The 17,297-nt window shown below is 41.3% G+C and overlaps 1 protein-coding gene across 6 annotated transcripts in view; it reads right to left on the bottom strand.

Annotated features, from left to right (window-relative positions):
- Positions 1-10,548: 10,548 nt before the first annotated feature.
- UBR3 (ubiquitin protein ligase E3 component n-recognin 3) overlaps positions 10,549-17,297 on the bottom strand; it is a 207,312-nt gene continuing 200,563 nt past the window's right edge. For all 6 annotated transcript variants that reach the window (XM_073305786.2, XM_073305785.2, XM_073305780.2 and 3 more), the window contains 2 exons: positions 16,300-16,439; positions 10,549-12,928 (listed from right to left, as the gene is read on the bottom strand). In XM_073305786.2, coding sequence (XP_073161887.1) covers positions 12,811-12,928; positions 16,300-16,439 — 258 coding nt within the window. In that variant the 3' untranslated portion in view covers positions 10,549-12,810. The remainder of the gene's footprint in view (positions 12,929-16,299; positions 16,440-17,297) is intronic.

Below are 17,297 nucleotides of genomic sequence, written 5' to 3'. Positions count from 1 at the left end.
CCTTGCTCCATGTTCCAAGCCTATTTTTCCAGCCAGCACTCTGCCCAAAAAGGCTCTCTTTCTCTCAGGGTCACACTACAAGAGCCTCACCAATCCACAAGAATTCTTTGAGTGGGTCAACAAGCATGTGGACAAGGGGGATTCAATGGATATAGTGTACTTAGATTTTCAGAAAGCCTTTGATAAGGTCCCTCAACAGAGGCTCTTAAGCAAAGTAAGCTGTCATGGGATAAGAGGGAATGTCCTCTCATGGATCAGTAATTGGTTAAAAGATAGGAAACAAAAGGTAGGAATAAATGGTATGTTTTCAGAATGGAGAGAAGTGAATAGTTGTGTCCCCCAGGGGTCTGTTCTGGAACCAGTCCTATTCAATATATTCATAAATGATCAGGAAAAAGGGGTAAACAGATGGCAATATTTACAGATGATACAAAACTACTCAAGATAGTTAAGTCCAAAGCAGACTGTGAAGAGCTACAAAGGGATCTCATAAAACTGAGTGACTGGGCAACAAAATGGCAGATGAAATTCAATGTTGGTAAATGCAAAGTAATGCACAATGGAAAACATAATCCCAATTACACATATAAAATGATGGGGTCTAAGTTAGCAGTTACCAATCAAGAAAGAGATCTTGAAGTCATTTAGATAGTTCTCTGAAAACATCCATTCAATGTGCAGAGGCACTCAAAAAAAGAGAATGTTGGGAATCATTAAGAAAGGGATAGATAATACGACAGAAAATATCATATTGCCTCTCTGTAAATCCATGGTACGCCCACATCTTGAATACTGCACGGAGATGTGGTTGTCCCACACCTCAGTCCCTGGAAAAATCATGGAGCAGGTCCTCAAGGAATCAATTCTGAAGCACTTAGAGGAGAGGAAAGTGATCAGGAACAGTCAGCATGGATTCACTAAGGGCAAGTCATGCCTGACTAATCTAATTGCCTTCTATAACGAGATAACTGGCTCTGTGGATGAAGGGAAAGCAGTGACATGTTGTTCCTTGACTTTAGCAAAGCTTTTGACATGGTCTCCCACAGTATTCTTGCCAGCAAATTAAAGAAGTATGGGCTGGATGAATGGACTATAAGGTGGATAGAAAGCTGGCTAGATTATCGGGCTCAAGGGGATTGTCAGGATCAATGGCTCCATGTCTAGTTGGCAGCCAGTATCAAGTGGAGTGCCCCAGGGGTCGGTCCTGGGGCCGGTTTTGTTCAATATCTTCATAAATGATCTGGAGGATGGTGTGGATTGCACCCTCAGCAAGTTTGCAGATGACACTAAACTGGGAGGAGTGGTAGATACGCTGGAGGGTAGGGATAGGATACAGAGGGAACTAGACAAATTGGAGGATTGGGCCAAAAGAAATCTGATGAGGTTCAACAAGGACAAGTGCAGAGTCCTGCACTTAGGACGGAAGAATCCAATGCCCTGCTACAGACTAGGGACCGAATGGCTCGGCAGCAGTTCTGCAGAAAAGGACCTTAGGGGTTACAGTGGATGAGAAGTTGGATATGAGTCAACAGTGTGCCCTTGCTGCCAAGAAGGCCAATGGCATTTTGGGATGTATAAGTAGGGGCATTGCCAGCAGATCAAGGGACGGGATCGTTCCCCTCTATTCGACATTGGTGAGGCCTCATCTGGAGTACTGTGTCCAGTTTTGGGCCCCACACTACAAGAAGGATGTGGAAAAATTGGAAAGAGTCCAGCGGAGGGCAACAAAAATGATTAGGGGACTGGAACACATGACTTATGAGGAGAGGCTGAGGGAACTGGGGATGTTTAGTCTGCGGAAGAGAAGAATGAGGGGGGATTTAATAGCTGCTTTCAACTACCTGAAAGGGGGTTCCAAAGAGGATGGCTCTAGACTGTTCTCAGTGGTAGCAGATGACAGAACGAGGAGTAATGGTCTCAAGTTGCATCCTCATTAGAAATGGAAGGGTATTAGCACTAGATTCCTCAGAAACATTTCAATCATAAAGTGTATTGGAAAGTAAAACACCCATTCTGTCTGCAATTAAAGAGACATGAAATGTGTGTCCCTACCTTGGATAAAATAACGCTTTGCATGAACAAAGCCTACGTGCAGAGCTTTATGAACTGTGTGCAGTCCCGCTGAAGTCAATGGGATTGCTCACACTCTATAAAGATAAGCATGTGCTTTAGTCTTAATTTGTCCAAAGTGAGTGACGGATGGGCAGGCCATCGTTCAACATTGTTGAATGAAAAGCAAAGACATAATGGAGAATGAAATTGTTTGAACTAAAAATTGTTGCTAAGAGACAGTAGTGATATTTGGTGAGGTGTATGACAGCTGTTTGCATTTCTGGCTGACTGGCATGAGGAATAAAAGCGTCTGAACTCATCATGCATATTGTGCTCAAGTGATCTTACCTCATGGGGTCGCATGTCTGCTGTATGAGTTTCCTCTTCTTAGCTCCCCATGAATGTGCACTCGCAGGTCAGGTAACAACTCCTTCTTGGGATCTGATTTGTTAAACCACAAAATAAAGAAACAGTTCCCTTTGGCCTTTCAATGTAAAGTAGTTCTTCATAAGCCCCTTTTTGGGCTCAGTAGTTCATCAGCTCTCTGCCTAGTTACTATGGGGATACTGCCACTAGAACTTCCCTCACTCCCTGGTCTCTCTTCCAGGCCACGTCTCACTTGATCCATGTGGAGATACCCCATCTCACCCTGGTCCTTCTCTGACCCCCAAGTCTCTGCTGTCAGATCCTCTTTGCCCAAGGGGCTTTACATGTGGTTTTCCTGTAATTTACATGCTTGCACCTAGTTATATGCCCTGTCACTACAGTTCCCACCTTTAAAGTACTGGGGTCCATAACAGACACCCTGGGGTGCACATATGCGTTCATGGCTGAGGGCTCTGTAGCACACACACTATAGCTAGCTTTTTTAAGGATGCTAGGGGGAAGCCTCTATTTTTGAAACATACCAACAAGACAGAAAAAGGTAGAAGAGAGGTCTTGGGTATTAAATTTAGATCAGATTATTAAGAAAGTTTGAGGATGGATTTTGTCTGAGATGCACCCAGTTAGTAGTCAGAGGGTCAGCAACAGCAGGAGAATTAAGGTGTTTCACTGCATGGAGCAAAATAGTGGAGGGATTTCAATTAAGCACTGGAAACTCTTTTGAGAAAGGAAGAACTTTTGTATAAGGGAGCGTTTCTGCCTTAAACAAAAGGGGAATGAACTGCTAGCAACGTTCAGTTAAAACTTGATCCTATTCCCACTGAAATCAATGGAAGTTTTGCCATCAATTCCAATGGGAGCAGGGTTGGAGCTTTAAATAGGTTTTGGAAGATTGTTGAAACTGGGAACTTGGGAGAAGCCATCAGCTGCAGGGCCACAGAAGTACAAATGAAACTATGTTGCAGCATGAAGTAAGACAGTAATTACAGTTGCAGTGGGAAAGAGCCAGAGAACTAATTAAATAAAGTAAGTTTCTCATCAACCAACTTCTGACCAAAACAAGATATACAAAATAGGAACAATAACTGCAGATAGCATAATTAAGTCCCAACTTAAGGTATAGAAAAGCAAAAAATGGTGAGTTGGAAAGCCTGACATTAAGACAATTCCTAGATATAAAGTGGCAGTGCGAACTTACAGTGGGTTGAGAATAAACCAATAAAGAGGTTCATTGATGGTTATAAACTTCATAGGAAACATGAGTTAGGCCATAGGAGGTGATGAAGCAGCACTATAGGTAAAAGATTCCATGTGATATAAAACAATTCTAGGTGGAGAGCACTGTGAGGTAGAATCTATACGGCTCTGTGAGTGTGTGGACTAGGCCCTGAGGCCCCCTGCTGAAGGCCTTGTGGCCCTCCACACCCCACCCCAGAAAAGGGTAGTAGAGAGGTCCTCCAAGCAGCCTAGAGCGGCTGTGTGGGAAGCAGCCGATCAGGGCCCCGCAGGTCAGTATAAGAAGAGCTGCAGGGCGAGAGCGAGTTCGGTTCCTTGCTAGAGCTGAAGGAGTGTGGTTGGTGGTCCAGGCTGGCTGCTGGGACTCCACAAGGACAAGGCCCTGAGGTCAGGGTGAAGACTGTGCGGGAGCCATGGGGAAGTGGCCTAGGGAATTATAGCAGCAACACAGTTTATTTAAAGGGACATTGTGGATGGCTGCTATCTATAGGGTCCCTGGGCTGGGACCCAGAGAAGAGGGTCCCCCCCATCCACCACTGGGAAGGTGGCCTGGACTTCGAGGCACCCCAGAAGGGGAATTGAACTGTAGTGGCCCAGTTGAAGAGCTGTAGCCAGAAAGGCCCTGAGAGGGTGAAGACATTGCCGCCAGGGAAGGAGCTGTGGGGCACGGCAGGGACAAACTGAGAGAGACATTACAAAGGGCACTATGAGAGGCCCCTGTTGGTCTTGTACCCCGAAAGGGGTTTGTGTTGCTTTTATCTCACAGACAGACTGTGTATGACTTGGCCAGAGGCCTGTCAGTGAAGACATACCACAAACAGGTGGAGAGAGAGTGTGCAGGCATACACACTCAGCCCAGGGGCACTCGCGAGATGTGAGTGCAACCCCATTACAGGCTCTATTGAGCACGCTGAGCTATGGCCATGGCAACCAGTGGCAGGATGGCACCTCGGGGACATGGCCTAGAATGACCCAGAGTCCATAAATTTATGCTCTTTTTTCTCTGCAGATCCTTGGGGTGTACGCTGGCTGTGTAAGGCTGAAGACCTCTCCTCCCTTGAGGGCAGATATTTTACATAGATTTCATCATGCACATAATATATATATATATCTCACACATGTACATAGGATGACTGAACAGGGTTTCAGCCTGGTCTCATTGTTGCTCCCAGAATTATTTGTGGGAAGAACTGATTTAGCAGGAATGTCTAAATACAGTACCTGAGTTAGATTGTCCAAAGCTCAGCAACTGCCCCAGGGTTTTCGAATCCTGGCCCATAGTCTGTGCATAGAATATGTTAATAAAGTGGATTATCAAACATTTCAAAATCAGTTTTTCTTTTCAGGTTAATGAGACAAGTGCCTTCTACTCTTCACTAATCCCCCCAAACAGGGGACACACTTTTAGCCACCAATACAGAAAATTGGAAACCGGAGACACAGTAATAAACTGAGATATTGAATTCTGTATCTAACATGTCAATTAGGAAATAGTCCCTAAACAGACAGTACTTGACACTTTTTGTGTTAGAAAGTGAGCTGAATTATGTCTACATAATGTTTTTTTTTAAAATCCACAAACCTGTATTTGCTTCATTTTTGCTCACAGTACAATACCTTCTGATGGGTTATTTAGAGTTCAAATCCATCTGTGCAGCCCGCTGCTTAAAAAGGTAAATTACTTAAATGGTTTGAGCTTTCTCCTATTTATTGTTGCCAGGGGAACCTCTTCATTGGTATTCACCAGTGTAACATTGTTTGACTTGTATTTCTGAGAGCCAGATGCAACATTCAGGGAAAAAATGCACTGCAGCCTACCTGAAAACAACCTGATGTACTTTAAAAAGGTCACAAAAGCATTGTGGTTTAGGTTGTTTGTTATGGATTTCTTTTTGGTCTTTTAGTTAAATAGACTAACAAAACATACACAATTTGACATTTTCACTGTCATCCTATGCATAAAATTGATCACTTTTGACCACAATTTACATGAAACACTAAATAGTGCTTAACCAGAAACCCTGGTCAATAAATTGTGTTTCTAAAACAATGTCAATTTAATTTTTCTCTGCTCACCTAATTTTTTTGCCCTTTTAATGCTCTTTCCACTATTCAAATTAAATATATCATCTTCATTATGTTTAGGAATGAAGTCTTGATGGCATCAGTGTATTGTATTTTCAGTTAGTTCCCATATTCTATTTATTTGAAGGCATTTGTTAAGTGGCAATGTGAGCTACTATGAAATGGCTGTGTTTTACATGTGGACAGAAGGTTATTTGAATTATATGAATGATTTTTAAAATATATACCCTGTTAATACAGTATCTGATGCATGTAAGGTGCTAAACACCCTTGACTCTGAGTGTTTTTAATGATGCTAGCCTCCGGCAGGAGAAATTGCTCTGGAAGGTGTAGATACCCACAGGGTCATAGCAGATATTTAAGCCACAGTTGGTTTTGGGAAACAAGCGTATGCTCACTGTCAAACGACTCAGATCATGGAGAAATCTTTGTGGGCAAAGGAGTGAAGTTTTAAAATGTGATCGAATTGTAGAATCTTGCTGTGCTCCAAGTCTTACACATGCTCTGTTTTATATTTACTTCATGATAGCAGCTATTATTATTTGCATGACCATAACACCTAAGAGTCTTCATCATAGACCAACACTCCATTGTGCTAAGCACTGTCCAGACAGAATAAAAAGATTGTTTCTGTTCCAAAGAGTTTACAACAGAGGTGGGCAAACTACGGCCTGCGGGCCACATCTGGCCCACGGGACCATCCTGCCCGGCCTTTGAGCTCCTGGCTGGGGAGGCTAGCCCCGGGCCCCTCCCCTGCTGTCCCCTCTACCCCGCAGCCATGCCACCATGTGGGCAGTGGGGCTGCAAGCTCCTGCCGCTCTGAGCAGCATGGTGAGGGGGCGGCGGCAGCGCACACATGCACGGCGGTGGAGGGGGTTGGGTAGGGAGTCTCGGGGGGCAGTCAGGGGAGAGGGAGTGGTTGGATGGGGCGGAGCTTCTGGGGTGGTTGGGGATGCGGAATAGGGGGGTTGTATGGGAGTCCTGGGGGGCCTGTCAGGGAGGGGGGAAGGGTGGATAGGGGCTGGGGGGCAGTCAGAGGACAGGGAGCAGGGGGGGTTGGATAGGGGGTGGGATCCCGGGTGAGACGGGGGGTCCTGGGAGGGGGCAGTCACGGGGCAAGGAGCCGGGGAGGCGGTTGGATGGGTCAGAGGTTCTGAGGGGGGCAGTCACGGGACAAGGAGGTGGGAGGGGGCAGATAGGGGGGAGGGGCCAGGCTGTTTGGGGAGGCACAGCCTTCCCTACCTGGCCGTCCATACAGTTTCGCACCCCGATGCGGCCCTTGGGCCAAAAAGTTTGCCCACCCCTGGTTTACAATCTAAATATAAGACAAGAGAAAACACATGGAGACAGACAGATGGGGGAGGATGCGGAAACAAAAAATATATATATAGAACAGAAAATCCCTGCAGCTGCTTTCAGACCTTTGTTTTAGTTTCACAAAACCAAGTTGACTATTGCTTATATTCTACACATTGTTATGCCTCAGTAATGGTAAGTACTTGACCCATAATTCCTCTTGAGCCTTGATCTAAGGAAAGAAAAATCCATGTACTGACTTAACTCCCCCCAAGAGTTGTAGGGAACTTGCCCTATTCAAGTAGAATGTGGGTCATATTTTGGTCTGGAGGTGGGTGGGATGGGCTCAATCCAGAGAAGTGATCAGAATCCTCAAGTTAAGCCTCACACACATGCCAAACCACGCATTATGTACATTCACTGTAGGGGCCATAGTTTTCTAGACCTATAGCAATACCTTGAAACCCAGAAATAACCGACTTTCCATTCGTTTCTGGGTAAGTCTTCAAAGTAGAGGTGTAACATACTCCATATGGCATACATCATTAAGCAGACAGTCAGCCACATTCTGAACTAGCTGTAGATTCTAAGTTGTCTTCATTGGTGGCCCTCTGTAAAAGCCCATTTCAGTAATCTAAACTATTTACTAGTGTATTTTTATAAGATTGCCAAGGGCTCCCGGAGCTTTGGATGGGTACTCTTTTATTGTGGGGGTAGTGAACATATATAAATAAATAATGTGGAGGTAACAAAGGCATGGATAAATTGTGGTGAGGTGTGCATCACAGAAATGAAAAGGAGCTATTTCACTCCCAGGCTATAGGTCCCCCAGCAATCCCACACCCATGCTGAACAGGACCGACTGGAACCACTTGTGAGAGGGAAGAATGGAACTGCTTAAGGATGACGACTATAATCAGAATCTTCAAGTGCATCAGCAAAACCTCCTGATCACATGCTAAAAGTTGTTGACAGATCTGAAAGAACAAACACACGTTATCTGTTCAACACCAAAACTTCCCGCTCCTCAATAGTTCAAATGAAATCAGTCTTGTACATGAAGCACATAAAATTCAGAATCGAAACAGAATGACTGAAACATCCAGCTGAGATGGAAGGCCTGGCACTACCAGATTTCAAGAGATACCATACTCTAGGGCATCAGAAATTAGACTGGTACTGGCATGGATCTCCAACAGAGAGGCTCAATCATGTATACAGATGGAACTGAAACTGGTTATGTAACTGTGCTGGACTTACATCCCAAAATGCTTGCATGAAGTATTACCCACCACTCAAAAGTGCACTTACTAATTGGGTATATGTGAAGCACTTGGTCAAACAAAAAGAACACATTTCAGGAATATTAAAAATAATGGTGCTTTCAACCCTGGGCTGAAGGAGGAAGTTTTAGATTTTGGGACAAATGTCACTATGATGAGTGGAAGTATTTCTTTAGGATTGAACAACCGTTAAAACTTATCTAGCTGACATATTAAAGTAAGAAAAGAATGTGGAACATGAGTTTACAGAGAAAAGATGGGTGAGGTCAGCACTCTGTGTAGCTTGAAAGCTTGCCTCTCTCACCAACAGAAGTTGGTCCAATAAAGAGTTTCTGTCACTCACTCCGTTTCACTGATATCCTTGGACTGACACGGCTGCAACAACACTGCATACATGTGTTTATGCATATTGCCTACTTCATTAAAAACATTTCCCCCCATTCTTGGTCTTAGAAACCACTTCGCTACTTTTGCTGAAACGTTCTAAAAAATTTCAGCCTGAGTCAGATACTCAGCATGGAAAATTTCAGCCAGAATGGTTAACGTTTGGCAAAGTTACAAGCAACTGATCACGCAAAGTGTCGGGCATCATTAACTATAAGCAGCACTACCAGCGTGCACACAGAGTATGAAACTGAATCCAGGGAATGGTAAATCCATTGCTTCAAACTAGGCTTTACAGAGAAATACATTTCTCAGAGAAAAGTCACGCTTCGTGAGGGTGGGGTGGTGGAGCAGAGAAAAACATTGTAGGTTTCAGCTCGTAAACATCTGTTTTCACACTTGACTAATAAGAAAGGTTTACTAGCCATTTGGTACATACCAGAGCTAAAATACAAAATGGATAATAAGTTGTTTATTGGGTAGTAAATTATTCAATGATGTGAGGGTTTCCATGGAGTCTGTTCCAATTTTCACAAATTAAAAGAGAACCATTCACTGAATCAAGAGATAAAATTATAGAAAATAGCTTTCCAAATGATACTCTTATATGGACTCATTTTGAATAAATTTAAGTAGGGCTATGAAGCCTCATTTTAAAATGTTTTTCAAAATAGGTGAGTTGTGGTTTGTTTTTTTTTAAAACATGCTAGTGCAGACAAAACACGAGTGATGTTTGGAGGATAATTAGATTAATTTTTTGAAACTGTCACCAATTTAACAATAGAACAAACAGTAAATTTTGCTTTCTCAAACACTATTTAAAGGAACAGGCATATTTAATATGTAAAGCATATTACACACAATCTGTGGAATGTAAGACAGTGATAAGAGAAAGTACAAATTAAAATGTAATAAAAGTGAAAGTGTGAACAAAAGAAATTACAATTAAAAATAACCATTAAAACCAAAACATCAGTCTTCATCTTATATTCCTACACCATAGCATACTGCAAATTCAGTATTTCACACACACACACTCTCTCTCTCTCTCTTTAAAATCTGGTCACTACCAGCTATAACCAGACCTCACTAAAGAATGGTGCCACACCTACCAGGCCCTCCATAGAGCCTGCAATGGCAACATCTGGTTCCACTAAAACCATTTTTTAATGTTAATGCAGGGCACTGAGCAGAAGACAGAATGGAGACAGACAACCAAATGGTAAGAACCAAAGTGTGGGTGGAATTGCTTCATCAAAACCTTCTCAATAAACCACACATCCACACCCACAAAGAGGATAAAGACCAGATTAGTAATAGTAAGGTGAAGCAATGTTTTTTTTGAGCAGAGCATTACTATCACCTGTTCAAGATTCAAAGAGGCTTAATAAATCAAATTCATTACTAGTTTAATTCCACTGATAGAATTATCTCAAATATAAATTTGACTTAAAACCAACCAAACATGATTTTCCCTAAATCTTGGTTTCTTAATTTGGACTTTTTTTTGTTAGCAGTTTTCCATAGCAACAGTGAAATAACAGCAGACTGAGGTAAAGTTTGGACTAAGATAAGGGACCATTAAGTGGTATAACTCAGAGCAAAATGAAATTAAAAGAATTGAAGTGAGTAATCAAACACACACACACACCCACACACCAGCTAAGTGGCCAAAAAGCTAAAACATTCCAGAGTTGCTTTATGTACAAAATGTTTTTGCATGCATTAACTATTAACTATAAATATTTAGACACCGAACACATTTCAATAACAAATATACCTCGGATCATTAAGGCAGAGAGAAAAAAAAGCCCACAGACACACAGAATGATAGTAGACTTTTATTAACATATCTTACAATGTTGATTACTGTATTCCTACTTTTGTACTTTTTGATGTGTTATAAAGATTGATTTAAATTCTACAGTAATGTACTGTACTTAAATAATCAGTCATCCAGGATACCACACCAGTACATTTGAAGAATGCACACACCCACACCCACCACTCTAGTTTGGAGCTGTTATTTTTCAAAGTAAGCTTAATATAGCAGGCTTAAAAAACTTATGGGGGAAATCAAAATTCTAGTTTAGCAGCATGCATGTATATTCAAGTACAGTTCTTGAATCAAGTGCTTTTTTCTTTTTCTTCTTTTTATTGACTGGTGACTAATTCACCAATACCAAAATAAACACTATGAAATACCCAGATTTTAAAGTTAAGGCTAATAATTTTACTTCACATCCATATGCACAACCATAAAACATTCCATTTTAAATAATACACAGTAATCAATTTCTGGAGACATTATCTCTTGTAAATATAGCATCAGCGTTTCAAACTATAGATTACTCAAATTCATGAGCCCTGTAATAATGTTGTGCTGGAGATGTAAAGAATCTTTTTGCTCTTCAACCACATTTACAAAATGGCCTAATATTCATTATGAGCAATGCAAAAATATTACAGGCTGAACTTATGATACAATATTAAAAAAGTAGTATTTTGGAAAAGACATAGCTATTCAGTTGGTGAAACAGAATAATTCTAATCTTACAAGAAGTATTCTAATACTTTTGAAATATATATATATGTATATATATATAAAAAACAGCACACCATTATAATGTATTTTAATGGTCGATCTTGGGGAAAACTCAGGGCGTCACTGTTTTTAACATTTTTTTGTTTGTCCACTTCTCTTGACTGCTGTACAGTCATTGTATTTCCCCTATACACTTTTCACTAGATAATGACTTTCAGTGAGACCCTTAAAGAGGAATCAGTTTCCATTTTGTACACATGGTTTTAGCATTAGATTTTTTATTTTACACATATAAATTTTATTTTACATATGCTATGAAAAGTCCCTAGTACCAGGAACTGCTTGATAGCACTGTATGAAATAGCCAACAAATGTCTGACTCATTTGAGAGAAAAGCTTAGTAGCAATATATTACATACCAGTATTTATCTGTAATCTTCCCTACCTACGTACAGTGTGGAGTTTAGCCCAATCATGCCTATTCTCATGGATTTGTAAGCCCTCTGAATATAAACTGTTTATTTGGTATTCTTCCAATGAGGATTCAGATGCATTGCTCATTCACCAGGACCACCTCTATTGCGCTTTTTTCTTTTTAGGAAATCAAGCAGAAAGAGCACTGATTACTCTGCACAAATATAATACAGATGACCCTCTTGAGCTGACATGGAAGATTCAAAATTGTGTTTTATTTGCAGGATAACCCGCATGTTTCCAATCCAATCATTCTGCAACATGCATCTGGTTGGCAACGAAAGGCAGGCAGGCAGGGTTGTAATTAGAACCTGCCATGTTGTATGTCTGACAAATTTTGTACAGACACTAACATCTATATATGTTATCGCCAGTAATTTACTCAACTGAAATGGCAAATTTCATTTCTGGAAAAGAAAAAATAAGAAAGAATGTGTGTTCTGTTTTCATAGCAAGCTACCTAATTCACAGCTATTTCACTTATACATGGAAAATATCTATGAAATTCCTGAGAATAAATAAGGTTTTCAGCAATGCGTGAAATCTTTCAGACCAAGTGTTACTATACAGTCTCACAAATCATGTGTTTTATATCATTACAATTGGATATCAAGCAAAAATCTCAAATTAATACAAGAAAGGTAAAGAAAAATCTATCCAGTATGTTTAGCAGATGTAATACACATATACAGTGTTTCAGCAGAAGATGCTAAATGACTCAATTCCACCCAGAGAAATATAAGGTTCCTGGGACCTGTCATCCCTAAACAAGTAACTTGTGCTTGTCATCATTAGTGGAATTCTAAAAATACAAAACAAAAGGAGACTACTGAATTAATTTAGATTTTTCACACCATTCAGAAGAGATTTTTAAATTTTAAACTGTCGTACCATTAATTTGGTAGCAAAAACACCTAATTATTGAAAGACTTTATATATTGGCATAGTTTCACTCCCCCACCCCACCCCCCACCATGAAAGAGCTAAACCCCCATTCAATTAAAGCTATTGTCAGTCAAGTTGCATTCATTCATGGTAAAGGCGATGATATGGTACAATAATAGTGATAGTTTACAATCCATTGTAATGTGGTCCCCATCTTTTATTGATGTGATCAAAGGTATGAGATATCCACTGCTGTTCAAGCACCTTGTATCTTTCCTTACATATGTAGAGAGGTTTACCACGCCTACAGGGAGAGAAAAAAAAATCAACAGTTAATAGTGCAGAACAAATGTAAAATATTTATAAGGTGGCTCTAAGTAATAGTAATGTTCTAAAAGCGAAGTTTAATGATTTTTGCATTTTTTTTCTTTTCAGTTTCCATGTACATATGCATATATTTATATTATAGGATGCCAGTCTTCATTTGTTTTAAAGCACACATGCATTGAAACTCCTGACAAACAAACACCTTAAAATAATGAACTTAGCGGTAAGACATTAATGCTCAATAGCCCATATCGTAGGGAAAGCTGTGGGAGAGGCCAGTGGGGCAGCAGTCTAGGTACTGAGTACGCTCCCTAAGTCTACAGAGAAGTGGTGCTCTGTGTAGAAAGGGCTCTATATGGTTGATCAGAACATGCAGAAGAATGAAACACACAGAGGTGGAGTGGCTGCCCGAGCGGTCTGGAATGTCACTCTGGCACCTGAAAACTAGGGCAGAGCAGCACTGTGACCCCATGCACCAGACGAAGGGGCTATCGGGCATGAATGTCTTACTGCTTAGTTCATTATTTTAAGGTGTTTATTTGTCAAGAGCTTCAATGCATGTGTGCTTTAAAACAAAGACAAAGACAGGCATCCTATAAAAATACATATATGTACACAAACTGAAAAGAAAAAAATGAATGCATGACGGAGGGGAGGCCACCTGTGCCAATCTTGCATGGTGCTGCAATTTGATGGGCCAAGTCATTACGCCACTCATCACTCAAATTTGGCCTGTGCTCGTTAGTGCAGGGGAGGTGATGGGAAGGAGCAGAGCTTGGCACCAGGATCAGGAGAAGCTGCCTTAGTCCAGGAGGGGAGCAGAGTGCTGAGCCAGAAGAGGTGCATGCTGGTGAGTGGCCAGAAAGGTCATGGAGCAGTGAGTGAGGGGCTTGGGGTGAGTTGTTAGTAGGCTATGGGGTGAATGGGGAGAGGCTTGGTGGCTGTAGCTGATGGGGCTGTGGTGAGTATTACAGGGTTGCTGGGATGTGAGGTGGGTGGTCTGGTCTGATCAACTAGTTAAATTGGGTTTACGGAGTGCCCCAAAAGAAGCTGGCGCATACCCGCATATCTTGCCCTTATTTGAAGTTTGCAGACAATATTAATTTTGTGAAAACACTATTTTACTTGCACCACCAATGGACTTTTTGACTTAAATACATGTGTGCTTTGGATGGAGATTAAAGACTAGGACTCTTCACCTTAGAAAAGAGACAACCAAGGGGCGATATGATAAAAGTCTATAGAATCATGAGTGGTGTGAAGAAAGTGAATAGGGAAGTGTTATTTATCTCTTCACATAACACAAGAACCAAGAGTCACCAATGAACTTAATAAGCAGCAGGTTTAAAACAAACAAAAGGAAGTACTACGTCACACAACGCACAGTCAACCTATGGAACTCATTGCTAGGGGATGTTGTGAAGGCCAAAAGTATAACTGGGTTCAAAAAAGAATTTGAAAAGTCCATGGAGGATAGGTCCATCAGTGCTTATTAGCCAAGACGGTCAGGGATGCAATTCCATGCTCCTGCTGTCCCTAAACCTCTGCGTGCTAGAAGCTGGGACTGGATGACAGGATGCCCTGTTTTGTTCATTCGTTCTGTCGCACTTGGCACTGGTCATTGTCAGAAGACAGGATACTAGGCTAGATGGACCACTGGTCTGACCCAGTATGGCCACTCTTATGTTCTTATGCCTTGCTACTTGATATGTGTATTTATTACACATATTGTGTGAAGTCTCAAAATTGTTGTTGTGCAGACTTCCAATTTGATAAAATTTGTTGGTAAAATGTAAGTTAGGTTTTGAATATGGGTGATTTATCTTATAGTTTCATCACACTCAAGATGGATTTTGAAGACTCTCATTGTAACAGAATTACGAGCTTGATATCATTTCTATAGGGCTCCTGCACAATAAAAATTTAACACTGCATAATTGGACACAAAGACACAAGGATGAATTTTAACATGGAAGGGTGCAACTTTATTAATTTTTATTTGATCTGGGGGAGGGGGATTGTGTGCTAAACCACACTCCAAAATACCAGGCAGTTATTTGGGCCCAGTCTGGTGTTCAGTGGCCAAACAGCCAATATTCAGGATCAGCTCCTTCAGCCTAACCCCATGAATTCACTCCACCTCTGACTCCTCTCACCCTATACCCATGACAAGAAATGAAGGTACACATGAAGGCCATCTCAATCTGTGAAGACTTAACATCTTCCCTTCTTCCTCCAGGCCAATAGGGTCCACCAGATCTCTGGGAGCCAGCGCCCTGGAGCCTCCCACCTGCACTAAATACCAGCTGCAATTTGCAGTGAAATTACAAACATGCAACTTTTAAATCCCCTCCTTAAACCAGGCCTCCAGGATCCTGCTGGAGAGGCAGAAATACCTACTGGAGACCTTGTCAATCTTGTCCTGATCCCAAAACCTGGTGATTGCTCAGGCCCACATCATGACAGAAGCACAGCTCAAACTATACCTCCATTATTTGGCAGGGCAGCAACCACAGCAGAGTGGCTGCTATATGCTCTGAGGGCTTCACAAATAGCAAGCAGGGTGGGGAGCCATGAGAAACAATCAACTTTCCCTTCCCCACCACAGCCTAGCCAATGGCAGCAAGGAGAGGTGGAGAATCTCTCTCCTCCTTCCCTACCCCTTCTTTGCCCAGGCACAATCTCCACATGCATTCTAAATAGGAGGAGGGCTCAGAAGGTGCCAAGTCTGCCCATCCCTCACCTTCTTCTCAGAATCCCAGTGGTTGTCTTTCTCCTATCAGTCCAATCAAACATCCCTCCCATCCTGCTAAGATGGGGGCGGGGAGGGGAGCATTTTGGAAATGGGGCTGTGGTGGAGCAATAATGAAGAAATCTGGCAGGGAAACCTGGATCCCCTCCAAAGCTGCTACTGAGCATCCAGAGGAACACTCAGCCAGTTGTAACAGGGGTCCTGAAAGACTGGGGAAAAGGGAGCCAGTAGAGTCCTCCATAAAAGATTGATCCTGCTTTCAATGAGCAATGAATGCCATTCCATGTGAATCAGCAGGATCCACAAGGATGGCAAAGCCTCTCCTTCTCAAAGTGACATTCGGCAGGAAATTCCTGCACCACAATGTACACCTTGCAAGTAGCACAATTCATTTTTTAGTTAACAAGTTTCAGATCATTTTATTTATATAAAGAATATAAATCTAATTAGCATAATATAACAAATACAATGACAACATTTACATTTCTAAATATGTGTTACTCAGGAAGGGAGAACTTGTTAATTACCGTATCTGTTTTATTACACACTGTAAACATAAAGCACCAAAATCAAAACATGCTCTATTAAAATGTTACCTAAGATCTCTGTCTTCTTCACCATGTGCATCTAGATAAACAGAACCCCAAAGGCAGAAACGATGGCCTCGAATGATGATGATTACAGATGCATTGATCAGAAGAAATATTCCTGTCCCAGCTCCACAGTTCTGAGAATGCTAGAAGTTATATTTTGGGGTTAGGGGAGGGAAGAGTACAAATATCCTATTAATGGCTGACAGTTTTATAATAAAGAGGCAAGAACATTTTATTTCAAACACACTACTTGTATTAATTCAAGTCACATCACTTACTAAGGAACAATTTGATCCTTGCCCCTACTGTACACTTACGGTTATAACATATAATCCCTGGAAACATATAACTACAAGGGTTATATGTTTCCAGGGATTTGCATGACAAAGTAGAGCCTACCAAACATTTTATGAATAAGCCAAAACCTCCTACATGATATGTTGCCATAATGCATATACACAAAGTCCCATGTAGAAGATGGTTCCAAACTCAAAAAGGGAATAATGTACTTCTGCTTTTTTTAGACAACATGCCACTCTGGGGAAAAACTAAGTTACTATAGAAAACTGAGTGAAAGTGTTCACAACAATATCACTAACTTCCTACTAGCAGAAGTGCACAATTTGGTGTGGCAAAATATTTTTAGTGAACAGTGAAAATTTGAGATTCTCTCAGATTATGAAGTACTCAGAGTAGTTTGCTACACACTGCTTTACAGGATGGACGCCTATTTGCAGATGTTGCCATACTTGTGTATTTGCTCCTCATCTTGCCCTTCACAGTATCTACACCGGTCATAATTTTTTTAAAAAAATAAACCTTAAAAGGTGAAACTCCTGGTTACAACAATATATTTTAATTGTTCATGAATGACACAGATATTAATTTATGCAGTTCATTTCTGTAATTGTATTTTGCAGATTTTAGCCCTTTCCACACATTTTTACTACAAAGGAAATTTATGACCACACAACTAAAATATAATTCTGAATATTGCAAAG

The sequence above is a fragment of the Lepidochelys kempii genome, chromosome 11 (genome assembly GCF_965140285.1).
Source record: "Lepidochelys kempii isolate rLepKem1 chromosome 11, rLepKem1.hap1, whole genome shotgun sequence".
In the NCBI taxonomy this organism is placed as follows: Eukaryota; Metazoa; Chordata; order Testudines; family Cheloniidae; genus Lepidochelys; species Lepidochelys kempii.
Note: the sequence above shows the minus strand (reverse complement) of the source record. Positions and strands in the feature narration are given on the sequence as shown.